The following is a 22,590-nucleotide window of genomic DNA, read 5'->3' as shown; positions in this document are numbered from 1 at the left end:
GATAATGCGAAATGCGAAAGATGAAGGTTTCTGTTTTTCTCCGTTTGTTTTTTCGGGAGTTCTGATAGTGATCATCCATAAATGTTTTTTTTTTGTTTTGATGGATTATGTTGACAGCTATGATGACATTTAATGTTTTTTCTTCGGTTGATTAGATTAGTTTTTTTTAAATTTAATTTTTTTCCGATTTTCCAAATAGATTTTACCCAGAAAAAACAAAAACAAAACAACGAAAAAATCATTCCCGAAAAACAAAAAAAAATTCGTCGTTTATGAATGGATCGAATGTTTTTTGTTAATCCACACAGACAGACAGACAGACAAAGAGAGTTTCATTCAACTCATTCGAAAACAATTCATATCCGGGTTTATGTTTTTTGTGTTTTTTTGTTTTGTTTTTGTATTTACCTTTTTTTACCAGAATCTCTCCAGAATCTCTCCAGAATCTGTTTTTTGCTCTAATGCCATTCGTTTTTCTGCCGTTTTTTCATTTTGCTTGATAAATTAATCATACCAATATATCGTCCATGTTCTTTTCCTCGGCGAGAGAATCTATTTTGTTGTTGTTCTGTTATGGGTCGAATCATTCGATTCGATTCACTATCCGTATAATGCTTATGACAAATGACAAGGTTGGTTTTCCATGCATGTTTTTTTTTCTGGATTCCCCAGAACAAAAATTATTCTATATCTCTCCATTTTCTCTCACTCACTTGCCATGTTTTTATTTTATCAGTCCAGAATATTATTTTCGGTCTCGGTTAGAAAAAGTGGTATATCATTATTAATCTGGTCATCATCATTCTGGTCATCATCATTATTGTCATTTTCATTTCATTTACTCATCTGATCATTACATTCATCATTTCGAAAAAAAAATCATATTCGTTGTTTGTGAATTTTTTTTTCTGAGTTACGTTTCATATTTGCTTGTTTATTTACCTCCAAAAAATGTTTCGTTTTTGTTTTGGTCTCTTATCTTAACTAACTAACTAACAAGCAAACAAACAAACAACAATAACCGGTGATATTTGTGTTAGTATAATATACCTGAACCGAATCGAATGATGATGATGATGATGATAAAATCGATGTTTTATTTGCTTTGTCAATGATGATCATCAGTAATGATAATGATGATAATTGTAATGACAACAACAACAACGACAACAAATCAACGACGACGACTACTACGATCATTATGTTAACTGAATCTAGACGTTTGACAAAATTTTCGGAAAAGTCATCTTCGTTAATTTTCAATCTATGTTTCGGTTGTGTTTATATATGTGTCCAATGTAGTAATCATTATTATCTTTCTTGACAAAAGTTTTTTCCCCTTCAACTAATTTCTACTATAGTAATCATTAACCAAAAAAGGATTGAAACAAAACTACACTACAATCGAAAAAAAACTTATTATAAATCACTAAATCCGAAATTGAATGTTTTTCTTTCTTGCAATTCAGTCATTGTTGTTTGTTTGTTGTTTTCATTTTCATTTTTTTTAATTGTACCAACCAAATATTTAGGTCAAATCTAATTGATTTTTTTTCTCTGTGTTTAAGTTAATTGTGAACAAAAAAACTTTTAATTCTTTCGAAAATCTACATAAATTTGGTAAAAATTCTACGAATTTTTCTTTTCGAAAACCAAATACGAACCAAAAATTTTTTGATAAAATTTCTAATTTTTCTTTCTGTTTTTTAGGTGAAAAAACTTGTCGAAACATCATCATCATTCTGGTCCCGTTATAAATAATAATACAGAAACCCTGAGAAATTAAAGCAAGCAAAGAGAAAAAATGTTGAATTTATTTAAAAAAAATCGTCCATATAATAAATTATTATATAATCATTATCATTCAAAAAAAGTATCACCAATGATAATGATTGCCCGTATGGCATTATTATTAATTATAGCAATGATAATTATAATAGCATTTATTTGGTTTACAAATATATCATCAATGCTAATACAATATAGTTGGAAAGAAAAACCCGTATTCATATTGTTTGATGAATCAGAATTGAATCCAAAAAATATGACGGCAACTACCATTATCAACCAAAACGACAAAAATTGACTATTTAAACCCATGTAACGATGTGTAATGATTTATACTAGACGAAACTATTACAACTCGATCCATCAACAACAAAAAAAAAAATGACCATGTTTTCGACGTTCATCATCTTCTTCATCATCATATCATCCATAACAATCGTAATAGTTATGGCTATCAATTTATCTGAATCAAAAGATTATTCCAAAATGAATATACAACAATTAATTGATGAATTAATTGCGATAACAAATGAAAATAATCCTGAACAAATTCAATCAATAATCAATCAATATTTATTGATACGACAAAATTATTAACATGAAAATCTTTCTTTTTATTTTTTGGATTCAAAAAAATTGAAGTTTATGTAAGTTTTTGTAAGTTTTTGTTTTTGATTTGTACAATTTGATTTAATAATAATAAAAAATAACAACAACATTTTCTCAATATGGACGCCATAATCGATTTCTTATTGATGATTGATTCGTTGGTGATTGATTCGTTGATGATGATTGTGATTGTTGTTGTTGATGTTTTATCGATGATATTGATGAACGTTCCAGTTGATGCGGTTGATGATTATGTTGTTGTTGTTGTTGTTGTTGTTTTTGTAATGCAGCCTGAAACATCATTTGTAATTGTAATTTTAATGATTCAGTTGTTGTTGTTGGCGGCGGTGGTGGTGGTGGTAATGATGCTGGTGTATGTGGGATAATTGATCCGTTGTTTATTTGAGACCAAAGTAGATAGGATTGTGCTGCTGCTGCTGCTGCTAATGACATTGATGATTGAATCGATTGTGATCGATCATCAATCGATTGTTGAACAACATCGGTGGTTACTGTTGATGTAATATTCCTTGAAAATAAATTGATTGTTGGCGATAAAGATGATTCATCATCATCATGTGAATCGATTAATGACGGACCATGATGATGATCATCATCAAATGTATCCACATCTAAAGTCATCGATTCAATCGATGATTCTATTGATGATAAAAGTAATCAAGAAAAAAAAACAAAACAAATCAATTAATCTAAACATTATTCATCAATTATCATGCATAACAAAATCAAAATACATGCAGGCGATTATCTATGATTGAATTGAAACAATCACCCTGTAGTAAAATTATCAAATTCTTTCTTTTTTTTTAGTCCCAAATTTGTAGATATTATTCAAAAGATTATGTAAATTTTTTTTTCTTATTTTGGTGGTTGTTGACGCTGTTGTTTTTTTTTGTTTTCTAACTTGGAAAAGAAAAAATGACCAAAGAAAAAAATCATTTTCAGGTAAAAATTTTGTCACTGATAATGATGATGATGATGATCATCATCAGTGCATTATGTGGTCAACCAAGCGAATTGGAAAAAATTTTCAACAAAAACAACGAAAAACCAGCAAATCAAATTTTGTGTGTGTGATCATTCGCTTCAATGATAATGATTGTTTTCTCTCTCTCTCTCTCTCTCTCTCTCTCTCTCTCTCTCTCTCTCTCTCTCTCTCTCTCTCTGACTATCCAGGTAATATTTTGTTTTCTGGTTTTCTGGAACACATCAACGAATCAACCAACCAACCAACCCAGTAAACACCAATGTAAATTATCAGGATAATCATTATTTTATGCAAAAGAAAAACAAAAAACAAACGTCAAAAATGATAATGTTTTTTGTTTCTGGATAATCTGTTTCTATTTCTATGGTTGGTTATAAATTATCACCGAACGATACAAACAATTAGAATTATATAAATTGAATTAGACGTTATAATGTTGGGTTGTCAAATAAATAATTTGTCGTTTCTCTCTTGGGTTGTTGTGGTAAATAATATTGGTTGAATGGATGGATGGATGGATGGTGTATATGGATTACCTTTACTGCTACAAAACTTTACTCATGAATGATTTTTCATTGATGATGACAAATTGTCGTTTAATTTCAAAAAAAAAAAAAATCTTTCCATAACTGATCAGATCTTAATTCGGAAAACAAAATATGATAATGTTGTTGATGATGATGATGTATTTGCGAAAACAAAAAAAACGACAGATATTATTATTATTTAAAAAACAAGGTGTTCTAGTTTTATTTTTAGTTTAATTTTCTGATTATGATAATTGTTTAATAGTTACGCTAGCAAAATTAATAAATCATTATCATCATCATTGACAAGAGAGAGAGAGAGAGAGAGAGAGAGAGAGAACAATTCCTGTTAATTGAATTTTTGCTTTTTTTTTGAATTTGACAAAAATCAATCAATCGATATTTAATCGATAATTTTATTTACCTTTTCTAATTGATGATATCGATGATTTCATTGATGATGATGAAGATAATGGTGATTGAATTTGATCATCATCATCATTACCATTATTTGATTTTGTTATCGTCGTTGTTGTTGATGATGGCGATGATGATTTTTTCAAAATTATCTTGTTTGAATTTAAATGTTGAGGTAAACCACTACTATCATGGCCACAACTACCATCATCATCATCAATATCATTACAGTTATCACCTGGTATTCTATTTCGTTTATCAAATGATTTGGAAATTATTTCATCATCAATGAATGGCCTTAATAATGATTTTTGTTGGGAATATGGCCACGATATTTGACCATTATTATGAAGATTATTGTTACGATTATGTCGATAATGATGATGATTATGATGACCATCACCACCACCATGATGACCACTGCTGTTATCATTTTTTACATTGCTTAGGCCTATTAGAGAATAAATTGGAAAAATTTAGCAAAATTTGAAAATTAGCAAAAAAATTCAAGAATGGAAATTTTTTCGTTTTTTGAAATTCACGATTTTTTTCAACTTTTGATTTTTCTGAATTTTTGAGTGGTGCTGGTGATTAATTATTAATTTTTTTTTTTTTTTTTTGGTTTTGTTGTTTCAGAAGATAATTACGGTGGTCAAACGTTTTTTAATTTTTATTTTTATTTTTTTTTTTTTTGGTAAATTTAAAACAAAAAACAAATCTCGTGTACGGCACGTATACCTAGCGGCTGTGTATCTCACCTGTGTGTGTGTATGAAGAATTACTGCAAATATCCAACAAAATAAAGGACCTGAGGGTGTTTACCTGAACTAAAACTGAAACTAAAAAAAAAAAACAGCAATAATTATCGGATGTGGGCTGCGGACTAAATATAAATCATATTAAATGGTGGTCAATATTGAACCTTTGAACAGAAAAAACAATAGTCAAACTGTAAATAATAAAAATTAGAAAAATTGATTGACCCTAACCAAAAAAAAAAAAACAGAAAACAAAAAATCACTCAAGGTGTGGCATCATCATCATCATCATCATCATCGATATTGAAATTTGAAACAAAAATTCTTTCAAAGAAAATTTTGGCTCAATCAGAAATTGTGTTTGGATCGAACCAAGAACCAGAAAAAAGCAAAAAACATTAATTACTTGTTGCTGTTGTTATACAAATTAATAGTTAATAGTTACTTAGGCCCCTTTTTTTGGTTAATAATAACCTATAATTAAAAAAATCAAAACTTGCTAATAGGAATTAAATATTTGGTTGGTTCAGGTTTGGTTGTTTATTTTGGTTAATTTTTTTTCTGGAAAAAAATTTGCTGAATTTGAAAAAACGAAGCAAAAATATGCAAAGTAACCATGATTTTTGTTTTGGGCCAGATAAAATTTGGCTGGATGTTTCGGAAACTTTTCGGGAAAAAAAAATGTTTTCAGGAAAAAAATGATTACCTTGATTATGGAATTGATGATTTGTTGTTGTTGGCATTGTCATTGATAATTTTGAACGTGGTTCACGTGGTCCATCAACAGTTACTTTAATTGCTTTATGATATAATGCAACTAACATTGGTTTTGTTTGTACCAAAATCGTCAGGGAAAAATGTTTACCACGTCCTGATCGGGCAACAAACCGTAGATCATGAAATTTTGCTACACCATTTTTGGTTACAGCCATACCATTACGTATTTCACCAAAACAATTTTCTTCATTACCGGCTTTTACCTGTACGATTGTACCATCTTTTACCTGTAAACCATTACAATCACTCAATATTATCACTTTAAATGTATATGGTAATGATTTATTCAGACGCCAATGTGTTGGTAATTCAGTACAAAGTATATTTGGTGCACCTGTTCTTATTAATGGTGATGTAGATATAGTCGATGTTGATGTTGTCGATGATGATGAAGATGATAAACTGCCATTAACACTGTTTAAACCAAAATAATTATTTGTTGAATGTTTTAAATATTGATCCAGAATTTCATCGTTCCAGATATCCATTTTTGTTTTTGGTTTATCGTGGATTTTTTTTCGTAGGAATCAAAAATCAAAAATCAAATGACAAATACCAATGAATACACAAACGCAGGTACACACTCAGGTAACACAATCTTTGGATTTTTTCAATTAAAGAATTTTCACGAATTTCATTCCGTCGAAGTTACACGATCAAAAAATCACCAACAAACAAATGACCATCATCATCATGATCATCGACAATCCAACGACGATCAAATCAAACTAACCATCATCATATACCGGGGTAGATAGCGTGAATGAATGAAAAAAAATTGGGAAACACCACCACCACCAATATATGCAAAAGAAACATTTATTACATGCATGAATTGTTGTTGTTGTTTTCGTTGTTTTCGATGATGATGATGGTCGTGGTCTCTTTTTTTGTTTCACTTTATTTTACCATGTAGTTTTTTTTTCTCTTGTAATAATTCCTCCTTGTTGTGATATTTTCCAGTTCAGTTCAATGTTGTTGTTTTTGTTGTTTACTTCTGTTTGTTTTTCAAAGATTCCATCATTATCATCAGTTTTTTTGTTCATTGTTTGTTTGTTTGAAATTTTTTTTTTGTTTGAAATTTTATTATTTGATTTCGTCATCTGATTCCGTTTTTTCTATTCATTTCGTCTCTCTCTCACTGCTGTCCATATCTTCATTCGCCGATTGATAATGTTGATGCCGACCAACACACACGGACTTGTGTTTCATTATCATCATCCAAAATGATAATAATAAAAATAATGGTTGTCTGTCGGCTTAGATAAGAAGAAATTCTTCGAGAAAGATTTTTTTTCATTTCATTTCAATTTTCACAAAGTCATAAAAATTTTGAAATTTGAATTTTGGAATCATCAAGGATTATTATTATGATGATGGTTAACAATCTCTCGCGACACCCAAATCCACGAAAAATGGAAAATTTTTGCCGTATTAATTTTGACAAAATGTTTTTTATTTCGTGTTTTAGAAAAATTCTAAATTCTGAAATTTGATTCTGTTTCAAATTTGGTCGGTTGGTTGGTTGGTCAAAGATTACATGATTATTGTCTGTTTGTTTTTTCACCCAAAAGTCTTTTTTTTATGACTTTTGAAGTTCTTCAAAAAAAAAAATGATTTAATGACAAAACTGACGACATTTTACTTGTTGTTGTTCGAAAAGCAAAGTGAAAAAAATGAATTGATTTGAAAAATTGATAAAAATCCAAATGGAAATGGAAATTGGAGCAACAGCAATGTTTTCGCTTAAAATAAAATTATTCGCTTAAATTTAGCTTCAAAGCCAAATCGATGGCATTAGTGCGCAACAATCACTATAATTGGCATCATTATTTTATGAAAATTATTCTTGTTTGTTAGATAAACAAAACACAATGCAAATGCAAAAAAAATTTTTACGACTTTTTTTTTAACACAGACGTTGCTTGTTTGCTTTTTTTCGGATTTTGTGTTTCAATTTTTTTATCGGCCTTCATTTTCATCATCAAATTCAATGCTGTTGATTATTTTTTATTATCGTTGCCGTTGTCGTGCATATATAAATCATAAAAATAAAGAGAAATTTTCGCCCATTTGGACATCATCATTATCATTATGATGATCAGAGTCACCAAAAATCCGCATTATCATGTTGATGATAATCATCAAAATGAAATTTTAAAAAAAAAAACCGACAAGGAATAATGTGTTTCAAGGCGGCAGCGGCGTCGGTACATTTAACTTTGGAAAAAAAATCATCATTTTATTATCATCGGTTTTTTTTGCTGTTTTTGTTTTTGGTGGATATAGCTGGTTGGCTTTTGGTTTGAAGGGGAAAAAATTCAAATAATGTTTACATTATAAACACCTAGATGGCAGTAGTAGTTTTTGAAAGGTTTTCACACATGATTAATGTTTACATGTGAACTTTTTCGAAAAGTTCAGTAAATGATTTTGTTGATTTTGAATTCATTTTTGATTAATTATTTTTTTTCATTTTCATAGAAAAACTATCGAATCGATTGCAATGACTGACCAGCAACAACAACAATCTTCATCATCAACTAAATTAACCACAGAAATAATGGAATCAAGATCAGATTTTACGATAAACACTGATAATTGGCCCGAATATAAACGTAATGTACTTGGCCTACTTTATCTGGATGATTTTGATGGTGAAATTGATGAAATAAATGAATCAAATCAATTGATTGAATTACCATTACAATTGGGTAATATTGATCCAAATAAACAACCACAATATCAATGTATTAAATGTGGTAAAATACAAACAAATGAATTACAAACAAACGATATTCATCGTATGAAATGTTTACGTTGTTATAATAAAGCTTTCAATAAAATTCGTTCAACTAAATGGATTAAATTTCATGCTTATTAAAATAAAAAAAATTTAAAAATTTTAAAAAATTTTTGTTTACTTTTTTTTGGTCCTGTCATTTATGAACGGGCATGTTTGAACGGGCACGTGTTTTTCTTCGGAAAAAAATTCTGAAAATTTTAATAAGTTTTTGTTGATTTTGTTTTGATTTCAGAAAAAAAAAAATGGAAAAATCTTGGATACCGGTGAAATCCAGGACATCAATGCCGCTGCCACTGTTGGTATTGTACACCCAGAATGGATCGATTCCATTTTTAAGCTGGAATTTCATTCACCAATTCAACAATGAAATATTGTTTCATTCGAAAAATGATGATGAAGAAATTAATTTTGTTAAATTAAATGTTGGTGATTTTTTCGATTATCTTGATGAATCTGGCGGCGATCATCGACTATCATCAATGAAATATTTTAAAAATTGTTCATTCATTTTGTCATTATTTGATCCATTAAGAAATTCAAAAGATTTTTATAAAAGTAATGATCAAAAAATTGCAATTGAAACTTATCAGGGTAAAAAAATGCTTTCAGTTGATGATATGCTTAAACTAAGTCGTACGATTGGTGTTGATCATGTTCAATCTTTAGCAGATATTATAACACCACCGATTGCCGGACGTAAATGGACAAATAAATCGGTTGATAGATCGAATAAATTTCTTGATGAAATTATTTCACGACAGCAAGAAGAAGATTCCGATCATCGAGTAAAACTTTGGGCAACCGTAACCGGTGGTTTTCAACATGAAAGTCGTTATCGTTCTTGTAAGAAAATATTCAGCTATTCCGATCGTTTGCAGGCAATAATTATTGATGGTTTTTTCGGTTATAAAACCAGTGGTCAAGATAATGACGATGATTTGGAAGAAAACCCGGATGATTTTCAACAAATATTAACCGTGGATATTATTCCAAATTTACCGGAACAAATACCGAAAGTATTATTTGGTTGTTTTTATCCGGATACAATCATACGGTTAATCCGTTCAGGAATACAAATATTTGATAGTTCAATATGTACATTGTTGACCAATAGAGGTCGTGCACTGCCATCACCATTAATTTCGAATGTTGAACCAAAATTATTGTTCGAACGGTCAGCCGAAATGATCGACGACGACGACGATCCAAATCCATCGATAATTCTGGATTTGAATAATATTTCCTATAAAAATAGTGACCGATTAATAAGTAACAAATGTAAATGTTATACATGTAACCATGGTTTTACACGTTCTTATATTAATCATTTATTGAAACGTAATGAAATTAATTCCAGAATTTTATTACAAATTCATAATCATTATGTTTTAACGGAATTTTTCAGCCGAATTCGTTTGATAATTATTGATGGATACTTTGATCAATTACTAGTCAATAGTAATATTAATGTTGATGATAAATTTAGTCAACCACAACCACCATTATCAACAACAACACTGACATCATTAAATGGATCTTTATCAAACGGCAAATAAATTCAGTTATCATCAACAACAAAATGACCGAAAAACGACTGACCAAATGATGATCATCAGTTATTTGATTTGGTATACGTCGGGGTTAAACTTACTTGATTTACTTGACTTTGACATCATTTTTCTCCCAGAAAAGCAACCATAATTAATCATAATGATGATCATCATGATGGAAATCTTGAATTTAAAATGAATAAAAAAAATTGGATTTTTTGTTTTGTTTCTTGTTCTTCATACTTGACATGAACAATATATGATGTTAACCAAATGATGATAATGGAAAATAAAAATTTGTTTATAAATTTGCTTGTTTTCGCTGTTTTTCTGTTTTCGTTATTTTTATTATCGTTATTGAAAAGGAAACACATTATTTTCATTTCAATAACGATAATCTTGAAATAATAATAATGATAATCATTATTATCATTATGGATTCGATTTTTTTTACTGTAGATAAATAAATAATAACAGTAATTTGTAATTTGTAACAACAACAATAATGATAACAACAACAATAAAGAATGATTAATAGTTGTTTTTTCGGTTTTTGTAATTCTGTTTTACTGTTTTATTCTGTTCTCGCTCTAACTCTCTCTCTCTCTCGCTCACTCTCTCTCGAACTCTCTATCTCTCTAAATCTCTCTCTCATCTCTCTCTCCAGTTTCATTGTTGATTTCCATTCAAATGATTTTTAGCGTTTGTGTGTATGTGTGTGTTTATGGATGGATATTATTATTAATAGATCCATGAATCATTCGTCGATTCTATTCAAAGATTCTGTTTTATTTGCTTTGTCGTCGTATTTAAGTTTGACTTTATTCATTCAACTTTGATTCTTTTCTTTTGTTTGTCAAATTCGTTTGAAATGAATGTCGAATGTGAATCGAATGCAAGAGAAACTAAAAGCGAAAAAAAATTTCACATTTTTCAATTCAAAAAATCGATCATTATTTAGATGGATTTATTAACATCATCGATGATGATGATGATGATCATTGATGATTGGCAAAAGTCAAACAAACAAAATCAAAAATCAAATAAAATTATCTCACAATAATGATGATGGCTGATTTATTTTTCGGTTGTTTATCGGTTATTTTCGCTTTTTCTGCATTCTTTTTTTCGCCTTTTCGTCGTCGTCGTCGTTGTCATTATTATAAAAGAAAATTTTTCAACAACGAAAAACCAAACACGTGGTGTGTGTGTGTGTGTGTATACAATGCCAATCACAATCGATCGATCGGATGTGCTTTTTCGTTTGTAAATTGAATAAATCTTTTGCCAAACTTTATTCAATTTACAAATTTGCTCGTTTTGCTTTTGTTTTTCGTTCGTTTTTCCATTGACTTTTTTCCCATTTTTATTCTCTCTGTGTAATGACATAAACAACTGAATGTGTTGATGGCTGATTTGCTTTCGAGAGTTCGAGTATTCGAGAGAAAACATCAATTATTTAGAGAGAAAATTCTTGAATTAATTTTCATCGAAACAAAAATTCTTGTTGTTGTTGTTGTTATCATTGTTGTTGTTGTTGTTGTTATCATTGTTGTTGTTGTTGTTGTTGATTGTTGTTGTTGTTGTTGTTGTTGTTGTTGTTTTTTGTTGTTTGTTTGTTGTTATCGTCATTATCATCATCATTTTGCCATCATTTAAATTAATGATAATTAATTCGTTTTCGTTTCGTTTTTTACGCTGAAAAAATTCTTTCTGTTGAAAAATCTGCTAAAAATAAATTGAAAAAAAAGCAAATAGAGAAAATTAGTCAGTAACAACCAAAATGCTGATGGTAATCACTTTTTTGTTTTCTTGTTGTGGATTTTTCTTTTTTTGCTTAAATCAATGTTGATGATGATGGTTATAACATTGGATAATTGAAAAAATTACAACCAAAAAAAAAATTCAGGCAGAAAAAAGTGTGAATTAGGAAAAAGTAAAAGAAACTTTACGGAAAAAAATAATTTCGGGAATTTTTATTTTCCGGAAAATTTCTCAATCAATTTTTCCTGTTTGGATTTTCATAGCTGATTCCACTGTATTTCACAATCCATTCTGGATGATGACCTGAATTCTCAGCGTTTGATTCTATTTTGCATCATTTTTTTTCTCTTGAAATTTTTTTAATGGTCAAAATTTTAATTTTTTCAATTTTGGTTTAGGAAAAAAACCAAAAAAGCAAATTTCCTTTTTCGAAAAAAAAAATTATATCCAAGGTTTTCTGGCTGAGTATATGATGGTTTCCTGTCGTTTTCAAAATTTCTCTCGCGTTTTTTCGATTTTTTTCAATTTCCTAAATGTAAATTTAACAAGATTTTTTTATAAAATAAAAAAAAAAATCAAATGAAATCACCTTTACCATTCTCGATAATTTGAATCGATTTTTTTGTTTCTTTCTTTCACTGAAATTGATTGGAAAAATGAATCATTCAGAAAAAACAGTTGAAAAAAAACGATACATTCCTTTTTTTCTTTATCTTTCTTTCTTTTGAAAGATAAAATCTAAGAAAAAAATTAAACATGCATTTAGGTTCCATTACACACAATTGAATTATGCAATCCTCACACAAAAAAAAATGCAAAAATGCAAACGAATGTAAAATACCATGAACTTTATCCTATCTCTTGATATATACCGCTATGTATCAAGCTCTCTTTTACTCTCTCTCTCCTTTTTTTTTCTTCATTTTGGGAAATTTTTTCTTGAAAATTTTGTAACTTTATTCGACTGGATTTTCGTCATTTTTTGCCATCTCTTTCGTCGTCTCTCACTTAAACTAACTTGTTGATCAAGTTACACACTCACAACAAAATCATAATCATTATTCATTTTTATCTTTTTTTTTGTTTGTAGTTTTTATTGCAAAAAATTTGTAAAATTAAGTAAATCCATCCAACTGTTCGTGTGAGAGAGTTATGAATTATGCAAAAATTTCGAATCGATTATGTTCAGAGAAATGAACAGAAAAAATGGATTTTTTTTTGCTTGCTGAATTTTTTATTAGCAAAAACGAACAGAAAGAAAAAAAAGGGATTCAAGGTGAAATCGAAACATGAAATTAAAAATGGTGGAACAAAAAAACATTTCTTCATCATCATCATCATCGACGTTTTTCTGATCGTCAAACGTTTGTTTGTTTGTTTTGTTTTCAATTCCGTTTCAACAACCGTTTCTTGATTTTTTTTTTGAACAAAAGATGCTTGTTTCGTATCGAAAATCAATCATTTTCATTCGAATATTGATCATCATTGGTTTTATGATCAATCGGATTGATTGCGGTAAGAAAAAATCAACTACAACAAGTGGTAAAAATAAAAGATCAAAATATCAATGATAAATCAATGTTTGGATGATGTAAAAGAAAAATTTGATATAAATGTAGCAAAATTAATGAGTTTAGGACGAAATGGTCGTCGTTGGCCTGAAACTGAATCTGAACATGATTCATATTGTGCGTAAGTTTCGCTTAAATTTCGCTTTGAAGCCAATTTTTGATTTTTTTTTCCATTTAACCGTACAAAGTGAAACAAAACGCCTGAATCAACATTTAGATGATTATAAAACAACATGTTCATCTGGGCCATCAAAAGAATTTGCATCAATCATTCTGTTTTCATTACGTCGTGTAACACGGCAATATTGTCGTAAAACCCATACAAATCAACGTAGACATAAAAAATTATTCGCAATGTATAAATGTTCAAATCAATTATCAAATCAAACTGGTAAATGTTTGGAAGATTATATCGATACATTATTATCAACAGTAAAACTATCGACTATTCAACAAAAAATTCCATATACATGTTGGTAAGTTACATTTTCATATTAACTTTTGTGTTACGGTTGCATAATTTTTTGTAATTTTCTTTGTAATTTCTTCGTTTTTTTTCTCCTCGGTAATTTTTGATGACTACGATGGAAAAAAACTACACTACCCATTCTTCAACTACTTTCAAGTAATTATTTTGAATTATTAAAATGTACGGATGATGTATTTCATTCGGATCAAAAATGTGCTGATTCATCTGAAACATTTCAAGAATTTGTACGAACCATATTTGATGATATAATTAATGTTGCCTGTGGTGATTATTTAGAATTTAGTGATAAATGTCAACAATTACCATTATTATCGAAACCATCATCATTAAAGAATAAAAAAAGACCAAAATCAATATTAATACCATTGATTGAAATTTGGGATCAATCGGCAAATTGAAATACATTTTAGTTTCTGCTTTTCTGGTCTTTTCTGGTCTCTCTTTTTTTCTGTATTTTGACAATGGTTTTCTTCGTGGTTCTTCTGATGGTCATCATCATTATTATTAATATTTCACTGACGTCATCATCATCATCCGCATCATCAATTTATATAGTCGCAAATGGAAAAAATTTCTATTTCTACACAACCATCATCATTATCATCATCAACAAAATAATGTGAGGTGAAAATAGACAAGTGTAAATCATTTTGGAAAATTGTTTAAAATGAACGACAAAAAATTTGGCAATGATTGTTAATGGTGACGATGTCAAATGTCAAAAAGATTTTTGAACTTTTTCTTTTTTGCTGAACAATTTCCTGTTTGTTAATGAAAAATGAAAATGTAAAAAATGTTTATCAAACTTTTCTGGAAATTTCTCTCTTTTCCCTCATTTCTTCGATGGATTCAAAAAAAGCTATTTAGTAAATAAATAAATAAACGAAACAAAAAGTTTTATTTTTACATTGAAATTCAATTTTCAAGTGTTAATAATCATAATTTGTTGTTGTTGTTTGTTTGACCAAAGATTAAAAGTAAATGCAGCAGCAGCAGCAAGAGGAGGATAAATTATATTTGTTTGTTTGTAATTTAGTTGTTGAAATGTTTACAAAAAATGTCCATGTGTATGTGTGTGTGTGTGGACATCCACAATCATATATCATATGACAAATAATGGATAATTTGGAAATTTTCCAGCAATTCTTTTCGATCTGGCCAACCAAACAGAAAAAAAATCATTGATGATGAGATAAAAAAATGGACAAATGGAAATGAAAATGAAAAAAAACATGCCGTTTTCATAATGTATATAAAAATAACGAAAAAAATCAAATTAAACTGTTTTTCAATTTGTAAAAAATCCATGATTTTCGATCGATCGATCGATTTCGATTCATTGATTTTCAATTTTATTTGTTTTTTTTATTTTTGGAAAAAAAACAATTTTTTTCTTGGTTGTAAAACTAAATAGAAATTTTTTTTCAATTTTTTTATTGTTTTCTGGTTTTTGGTTTTCTGGATTCTGGATTCTGGTTTTGGTTTTGAAAAGGAATTGAACAAAAATGAAACATTTACCCATCATACTGCTTTCTTTATCGACAAATTATTTATCAATAATAATCAATATCGATTGTTTGGCTGTTAATTCCCGATCATCGCCATCACGATCATCATCAACATCATTAACTACAAAATGTCCGCAATCAATACTTGATTCATATGATCAAGATATGGCACGTTTAATGACTATTGGACAACGTATTTGGCCGGAAAGTTTTCAGGAAAGTAAAACATTTTGTGTGTAAGTATTTTATGGATATTTTTTTCAAAAATGAAATTCACTTAACCCCCATTAATGATTTAACCCCCTTAATGAATTTTTTTCTTTACAGGGAAAGTCGCCATTTATTTGATAAAATAACCAACTATAAAAATCGTTGTTCAACCGGAACAGCCAAACAATTTACATCGGTTATTATCTATTCAATACAACGTGCACATAAAACATATTGTCCAAATAAAGCAACCAAAAAAGCAATGAATTTTTTTCGCTTACAATCATGTACAAATCGCGTAACGAATCAAACCGCTAGATGTTTAAATCATTATAATGAACAATTACAGGCAATCAAACGGGCGCCAATACCGAAACAAATTCCACATGTTTGTTGGTAAGCATATCTATTCTTTCTGAGAAACTTTCCCGGAAAAAAATCATTAATTTTTATCGTTTTTTGTTTTTCACACCATTCCATTGTATCGATCTTTATCGATAATCGATTGTATCGATCATCGATTGCATCGATTGTATCGATTTGATCAAAAGTCAATATTTTGAAATGTTAAAATGTTTTGAAAAAGAATATGAAAAATTACCAAATTGCAGTGATTCGGCTGAAATATTTTTAAATTTTGTTCGACAAATTTTCGATGATATTGTTAATCTATCATGTCAAGATTATACTGAATCAAGTGATCGTTGTGATCATCTAGGACAACCACCATCCATACCGATGATTAAAGATAAAAATTGGAAACATTTTAAATCATTTATATTGCCATTAGTGGATATTTGGAACAATATTGATGGTTAAATTTCAAACGACAACAGAATTTATTTTTTAGCAAAGAAACCAAATGGTTAAATTTCAATATGTCAAAAATATGTCAAATGTCAACCCTTCCATTTCCGTTTATTTTAATTGATGATAAATTTTCCGGAAAATAAATAATGATAATAAAAAAAAGGGTTTATCATAAATTTTCTTTCCGAAAAACTTTCTTTTCTGAAATTGTAACAAAATTGAAAAAAAAGTTAGCAGCCAAAAAAGTCAAAATCAAAGTGTTTTGATGAATGATTTTTGATGGAAATTTTTGTTTTATTTAAAAAAATGAAACCTTTTTTTCTTTATTCATCATCAAAAGTAACATTGGACGATGATGATAATAAGTACATCCATCACCCTTTTCTTTTTTATAAATGGCTCGATGTCAAGCCAAAAGTCACATCTGACGAAAGACTGACAAACAGCAAGAACCAAGAATGACAAATGTGATTTTTTTTCGGGAAAATTCTGTACAATTTTTCTTCAAAACGTCAAACCAGAAATCATAAATTGAATAATAATTCGGAAACCAAACGAAAATTTCGTAACATCTTTGTGGCTGGGAAGGGGGGTTGAAAAAAAAACCAAAATTTTGGATTTTTTTTTTTTGGTTACCAAAAAACAACAACAGCAACAAGGGGGAGAAAAACGGTAACATTCTGCCTTCCCTCTTCGTTAATCGTTAGTTAGATTAATTTTGTTGTTGTTGTTGAACAAGAATTTGTTGTTGTTGTTGTTGTTGTCAACGATCATAATTCATTTTTTTTCTTCTGTAAGTAACATAAGGCTCGTTTTTCGGATTCTGCAAAATGGATTTTTTTTTGTGAAACACATGGTGGATTTTATTGGCGTTATAATATTTGACATTTTTTGGTGATGGAATGAATAAATGAATAAATGAATTGGGCTGAAAAAAATAAAAACCAAAGAAGAAGAATATTCCTGGCTGGATAGATTCGATTGAATTAGAGAATTTAAAGTTTTTTTCTCTCTCTCTTTCTCTCTCTGTCGTAACAAATGTTCAACTTTGACAAATTCTCTCTCTCTCTCTCTCTCTCTCTCTCTCTCTCTCTCTCTCTCTCTCTCTCTCTCTCTCTCTCTCTCCATGAATAGAGAGATTCTAATTATAAAGAAGAAGAAGTGGGACTAACAAAAAACGAAGAAATTTTCAAAAAAATTTCGCAAAACAAAACGAAAAAAAATGCATTGATTTTGACTTTTTGATTTTCATTTTGACTTTTTTCATTTCATTTTTATTCATTCGAATGAATAGAAAGATTTTCTCTCTAGAGATTTTTTTTTCGTTTCCGATTTTCAGAGATTTTTTTTTCTGTTTTTTTGTTTTTGAAAAATCAAAAATGAATGATGGATCGATAACATCATCATTGGGAAACCAAAACAAAAAAAAAGTTATTTTCGAAAAAAAACCAAAGTTCAAATTCGGTTTTTTGTTTTTGTTTTTTAGTTTTTTTCACCAAAACCAAAAAAAAAGAAAGCCAAAAGGATTCAAGTTTGTTCAAAAAGATTGATTCAAAACAAAACAAAACAAAAAAAGCTGATTAGTTTCATCAACAGAATAAATCCTTTTTTCTTGGTGTTGTTGTTAATGGTTTCTCTTCTCTCTCTCTCTCTCTCTCTCTCTCTCTCTCTCTCTCTGATTCTGATTCCGATTCTGTTGTTTGGTTAGTAACAACGAAGAGAAAAAAAAACTCAAAATTGATTTCCAAAAAAAAGAAAGATAGATCGATGGATGGATGGATGGATTACCTTGCTTCACTCCAATTACTGATTGTTTCTTTCTTTGTTTCGTGGTTCAATAAATTTTGTTTTTGTTTTTTTTGGTTTGGAATTAAATTGGAGGGAAAATCATCATTCATTCATTCATTCATTCATTCACTGAATCCACTGAATTCACTGAATCGACTTTCACTTTCATCCCAAAGAATGTCATTCACATTCCCAAATGTATCATTCATTCATTTCATTCATTTGTCAATGTTTATTATTATTATTATTATTGGTTCATTGTCAGTGACAATTGACAATTTACTTTGAGCTTAAAAGATTGATGTAACGATTTTCAGGAGGTTCATGTTTCCAATAAAAAAAAGAGAGAGAGAGAGAGAGAGAGAGAGAGAGAGAGAGAGAGAGAGAGAGAGAGAGAGAGAGAAAGAGAGAGAGAGAGAGAGAGAGAGAGAGAGAGAGAGAGAGAGAGAGAGAGAGAGAGAGAGAGAGAGAGAAACAAACATAGAGAAAATTTAATTGAAAAAAAACACTGAAAAACAAACACACAGAGATAGATACTCTCATCCTTTATCCATTTTGTTGTTGTTGTTGTCGTCGCTTGTTGTTGTTGTTGTCGTTTGTTGAAAGAAATTCAATGAACCGATATCCGATTTCAAAATGATTAAAAATGACAACAACAACAACAGCGAAGACAAGAATCTTAAACTTTTTTTTAAAAAAAAAAAGAAAAATTTTTTGTCATTCTCATCATTCAAATTCAAATTCATTGATCGAAATCAATGAATTTTGGTTTTGAATTTCAATTTTCTTTTGGCTATAGCAGAATTAGTTTTCCCAATCAACCAATCAAAAAAAATCAATTAGTTTTTTTTTTTGATGGATTGATTGATGAAAAGTTCACTTGTGATTATATAATAATTATTCAAGGGGAGAAAAAAAATTCCCGGAAACAATTTTTTTTCCCACCAAATTGATTTTTCGAAAACTTTTCCATAAGTTTTTTTCTTCTAAATTTTTGAATTTTTTTTTTTTTTTTTTGGATGATGATCAGTTGATGTTTGATTTTTTTTCGGGCTTCTTTTGATCCGATAAAGTTTGTTTTTTGTTGTTGTTGTTGTTGAAAATCTAATTTGATATATGAAAAACAGCAAAGGAAAACTTTCGGTAATTTTTAAATGAATTCGTGCGTAAATAATAATAATGATATCATCATCATCATCGAAAAGAAAAAAAAGATGGAAAAAAAATACTGAAGCTTTTCATCATCATCATCATCATCAATATTGACATTGAAAATGTTGATAAGGATAAACAACGAGAGGAAAAAAAAATCAAAAATCAATGAATATCTCAACAAAAAAAAAAATAATAATAATAATATGGTCAACTTGATAATAACAATCAAAGAATGGATAAAAATAAATATATCCATTACATTAAACTAATGTGATTAATGTGTTGATAAATATAAATAAATAAAAATAAAATAAACTTTGATAAATAGAAACTTTCCAGAAAATGTTTTCCATAAAATGTTTCACAACTTTTCTCAAAATATTTCCGAAACTATTTATTTATTTATTTATCCATTTTCAACAGATTCAATACGGCTGCGAGGGGAAAAAAACGAAAAATTTCACCATTTTCCCCACCACTTCCACCATCCAAAAAAAAAAAATTGAAAATTTTTATCGGAAAAACAAAAATTTCGTTGTTTTTATTTTCGCTTCGTTTTTAATGAATCCAAAAATAAATTCGGTTGTACATCCAATCGATATCATCATTATTATTGGAAAATAATGAAAAAATTTCATAATTTTCTTTCTTTCAGTGTTTTTCGTTTCTTATCTTGTTTTTCGTTTCTCACTATTTTTCACGAAATACAAAAAAAGAAGAAAAGAAGAAACTTTGTTGATCTTAATGATTATTTGGAACCAAACCAAGTGTTTGTTTGTTTGTTTGATGGATGTTTTGATGAAAATTGCTCCAATAAAAAAATCCAGTTGAAAATAAAATAAAGGTCCTGGTTTGTTTTGTTTTGCTGTTGTTGATGATATTTCTTCATCCAAAAATGTGTTTCTGTTTCTGTTTGTTTTGGTTGTATCCAATATCACACTGAAACAAAACAAAACAAAACAAAAAAAAGTCAATCAGGTCGAATTGATCAATTGTCATCGTCGTTGTCGAAATTAACATAAAATAAAAGTTTATTTTCATCATCACCATGCTCTTGTTGTCATCTTCTCTCTCTCAATCAAAACACTATTCCCTGGGAAAAAAAAATCCCGGAGAAAAAGATATCCATTTGAATGTGACTTTTGTTCAATAATAAATTGTTTTTGGAAATCGTTTTTCTGCTGGATCGTTTGATTATTATTATTTGATAAGTTTATTCATTCATTCATTCAATCATTTATTTATTTATTTATCGATTTTGGTTTATTCCATTTTATTTCAGTTTGCTTTGTTTTAGACACAACAGATTTTCATTCAATTTCACCTTTATTTGATTTGAATTCTTTCCTATTGATGATGATGGTGGTGGTGGTGAATAAAGTTAGTTAATTTTTCTGATGCTGGTTTTGTTTGTCGATTGTCGTTTGTCGTTGTTGATCCACTGTCGAAATAGACTTATTATCGATGGCTATTCTGTATTCTGGGGGTCTATTTTAACTATTTTTGTTTGTTTGTTTGGCTTCTGTTCATTATTCTGGATTCGGTTGATATTCTGGATTCTTTAGTAATCTCTTCTTTCTTTATTTGCTTCCCACTCTGTTTTGCAGATTGCTGCAAGGTCTTTTTTTCCTCCTTGATTCATGTTCAATCATAAATTTCGCCTGGGTTCAGCTTTCGAAGAAAATGTTTCAAAAAAAAAATGAAAAATGTTTATTATCGTCGTCGTCGTCGTCGCTGTAAATCATCAAGAATCCAGATAAAAAAAAGCCAAATTAAAATTGTTTTTTTTTCAGTCGGGTATCATTAAATCTCTCTCTCTCTCTCTCTCTCTCTCTCTACTCATTTCGTAATGTAATTAAAATGAAATTCTGGATTCTGTCATAACAGCAACAACAACAACAACAACAAGAATCCAAAGAGAAGAACATTCAAATTTCAACAACATATAAGCAATGTTGATAATTCAAAAGAATTTGTCAATGAAGCCAACCAAACAGAAAAAAACAGAACAAGATAATATGATCGATTTGTATCCGATCCAATTACATTTTCATTGGTTGTTTTTGGTTGGTTGTTGTTGTTAAATAATAAATAACAAATTTCAAACAACAACAACAACAACAAAAAATCACAAGGGGAAACTTCCCAAAAGACAGATCGATAATCGATTGATAAGAAATTTTCACTGAAAATGTCACAGATTTTGTGGATTTTTCTTTCAGCACGAAAAAAAAAGCAACTTTTGGGTTTTGTTTCACTGATTAATAATGCAATGAAAAAACATTTGGATCAGAATTCATAACCTCGAAAATTCTGTAGAATTTTACAGAATTTCAAAAAAAGAGGCGAAAAAATTATCGATCTTTCTGGTTTCGAAGGAAACCATAAGAGGAAAAATCAGAAAAGAAATTAGAAAAAAACTTGAGAAAACTTCCAGAAATGATTTACGACATGTTAGAAAGAAATTTTGAAAATTCTAAAAATTCATTGCGAAAATTTTCTCGTTAATTTTCTCATAATTGCGTCACAAATTTTAATAATTTCCAAGAAATATTCTTGGTTTTTTTTCTGCTGTCGTCTGTAGATGGATTGTAAATCAAAGAATCCTTGTTTTGTTTTCTTTGTTTTTTAACAATTTGGACTGGCTCTTTTTCAAACTGCGCATCCCGAAAGAAAAATCATTGACGACGTCGTCGCAATCATTCAACAAAAAAAACAAAGACAAAATTCTGTGTTTGTTTGAAGATTCTACAGAGACCATACAATTCAGTTTGCGATCACTTGCCGTACATACACAGAACCAAGAATCCACCAAACAAAAAACCCAAAAACTTTATTCAAACCAAAATTCCAACAAAAAACCAAAATTCCAAACTTGTTTGTTTGTTTGGTTTTCATTTTCTGCTTGTTTTGCAAATTTGTTGATGTTGCTTTTTGGATCAAGCAGAAAAAGTGTGTTTCAACCAAACCGAAAAAACCAAAATTTAAATCTATTATAAAAACAACAACAACAACAACAACAACCAGAACATCTTCAAAATATTTACAGAGAA

General features: G+C 29.0%; 6 protein-coding genes and 1 long non-coding RNA gene across 8 annotated transcripts in view; 5 read left to right on the top strand and 2 right to left on the bottom strand.

The window, feature by feature from the left end:
- The window catches only part of LOC113799211 (NDP-glycosyltransferase YjiC-like), a 52,447-nt gene that overhangs the window by 11,606 nt on the left and 18,251 nt on the right, over window positions 1-22,590 (bottom strand). The window lies entirely within an intron of this gene.
- LOC142646067 (uncharacterized) lies at window positions 435-2,418 on the top strand. The gene is made up of 3 exons (XR_012847080.1): window positions 435-632; window positions 737-1,620; window positions 1,711-2,418. It is a non-coding gene; the product is annotated as an uncharacterized LOC142646067 (long non-coding RNA).
- On the bottom strand, window positions 2,446-6,395 carry LOC113797226 (uncharacterized). 2 transcript variants are annotated; one of them, XM_075824041.1, is made up of 3 exons: window positions 5,815-6,395; window positions 4,358-4,801; window positions 2,446-3,056 (listed from the first exon to the last, which is right to left on the bottom strand). In XM_075824041.1, exons 1-3 carry the CDS (start codon window positions 6,371-6,373, stop codon window positions 2,512-2,514), a joined length of 1,548 nt encoding a protein of 515 aa, XP_075680156.1. In that variant the 5' UTR covers window positions 6,374-6,395; the 3' UTR covers window positions 2,446-2,511. The 2 variants fall into 2 exon arrangements, with proteins under 2 accessions (XP_075680156.1, XP_075680157.1); XM_075824042.1 differs by having other exon boundaries at window positions 4,439-4,801.
- LOC113799225 (uncharacterized) lies at window positions 8,310-8,798 on the top strand. The gene has a single exon (XM_075824048.1). It carries the CDS (start codon window positions 8,392-8,394, stop codon window positions 8,767-8,769), a length of 378 nt encoding a protein of 125 aa, XP_075680163.1. The 5' UTR covers window positions 8,310-8,391; the 3' UTR covers window positions 8,770-8,798.
- On the top strand, window positions 8,930-10,521 carry LOC113799224 (queuine tRNA-ribosyltransferase accessory subunit 2). The gene has a single exon (XM_027349826.2). It carries the CDS (start codon window positions 8,934-8,936, stop codon window positions 10,245-10,247), a length of 1,314 nt encoding a protein of 437 aa, XP_027205627.2. The 5' UTR covers window positions 8,930-8,933; the 3' UTR covers window positions 10,248-10,521.
- Window positions 13,575-14,489, top strand: LOC113792493 (uncharacterized). The gene is made up of 3 exons (XM_027342387.2): window positions 13,575-13,697; window positions 13,765-14,052; window positions 14,203-14,489. Exons 1-3 carry the CDS (start codon window positions 13,633-13,635, stop codon window positions 14,462-14,464), a joined length of 615 nt encoding a protein of 204 aa, XP_027198188.2. The 5' UTR covers window positions 13,575-13,632; the 3' UTR covers window positions 14,465-14,489.
- LOC113792494 (uncharacterized) lies at window positions 15,376-16,770 on the top strand. Its single transcript, XM_027342388.2, has 3 exons — window positions 15,376-15,810; window positions 15,902-16,180; window positions 16,336-16,770. The coding sequence occupies exons 1-3, from the start codon at window positions 15,572-15,574 to the stop codon at window positions 16,601-16,603; spliced, it is 786 nt and encodes a 261-aa protein (XP_027198189.1). The 5' UTR covers window positions 15,376-15,571; the 3' UTR covers window positions 16,604-16,770.

Source organism: Dermatophagoides pteronyssinus, unplaced genomic scaffold (genome assembly GCF_027571235.1).
Source record: "Dermatophagoides pteronyssinus isolate colony J.1.1.1.1 unplaced genomic scaffold, Derpt_VIB-CSIC_2022.12 sq0045, whole genome shotgun sequence".
Classification (NCBI taxonomy): Eukaryota; Metazoa; Arthropoda; class Arachnida; order Sarcoptiformes; family Pyroglyphidae; genus Dermatophagoides; species Dermatophagoides pteronyssinus.
The sequence above is the reverse complement of the archived record's forward strand: the minus strand, read 5'-3'. Positions and strand labels throughout refer to the sequence as shown.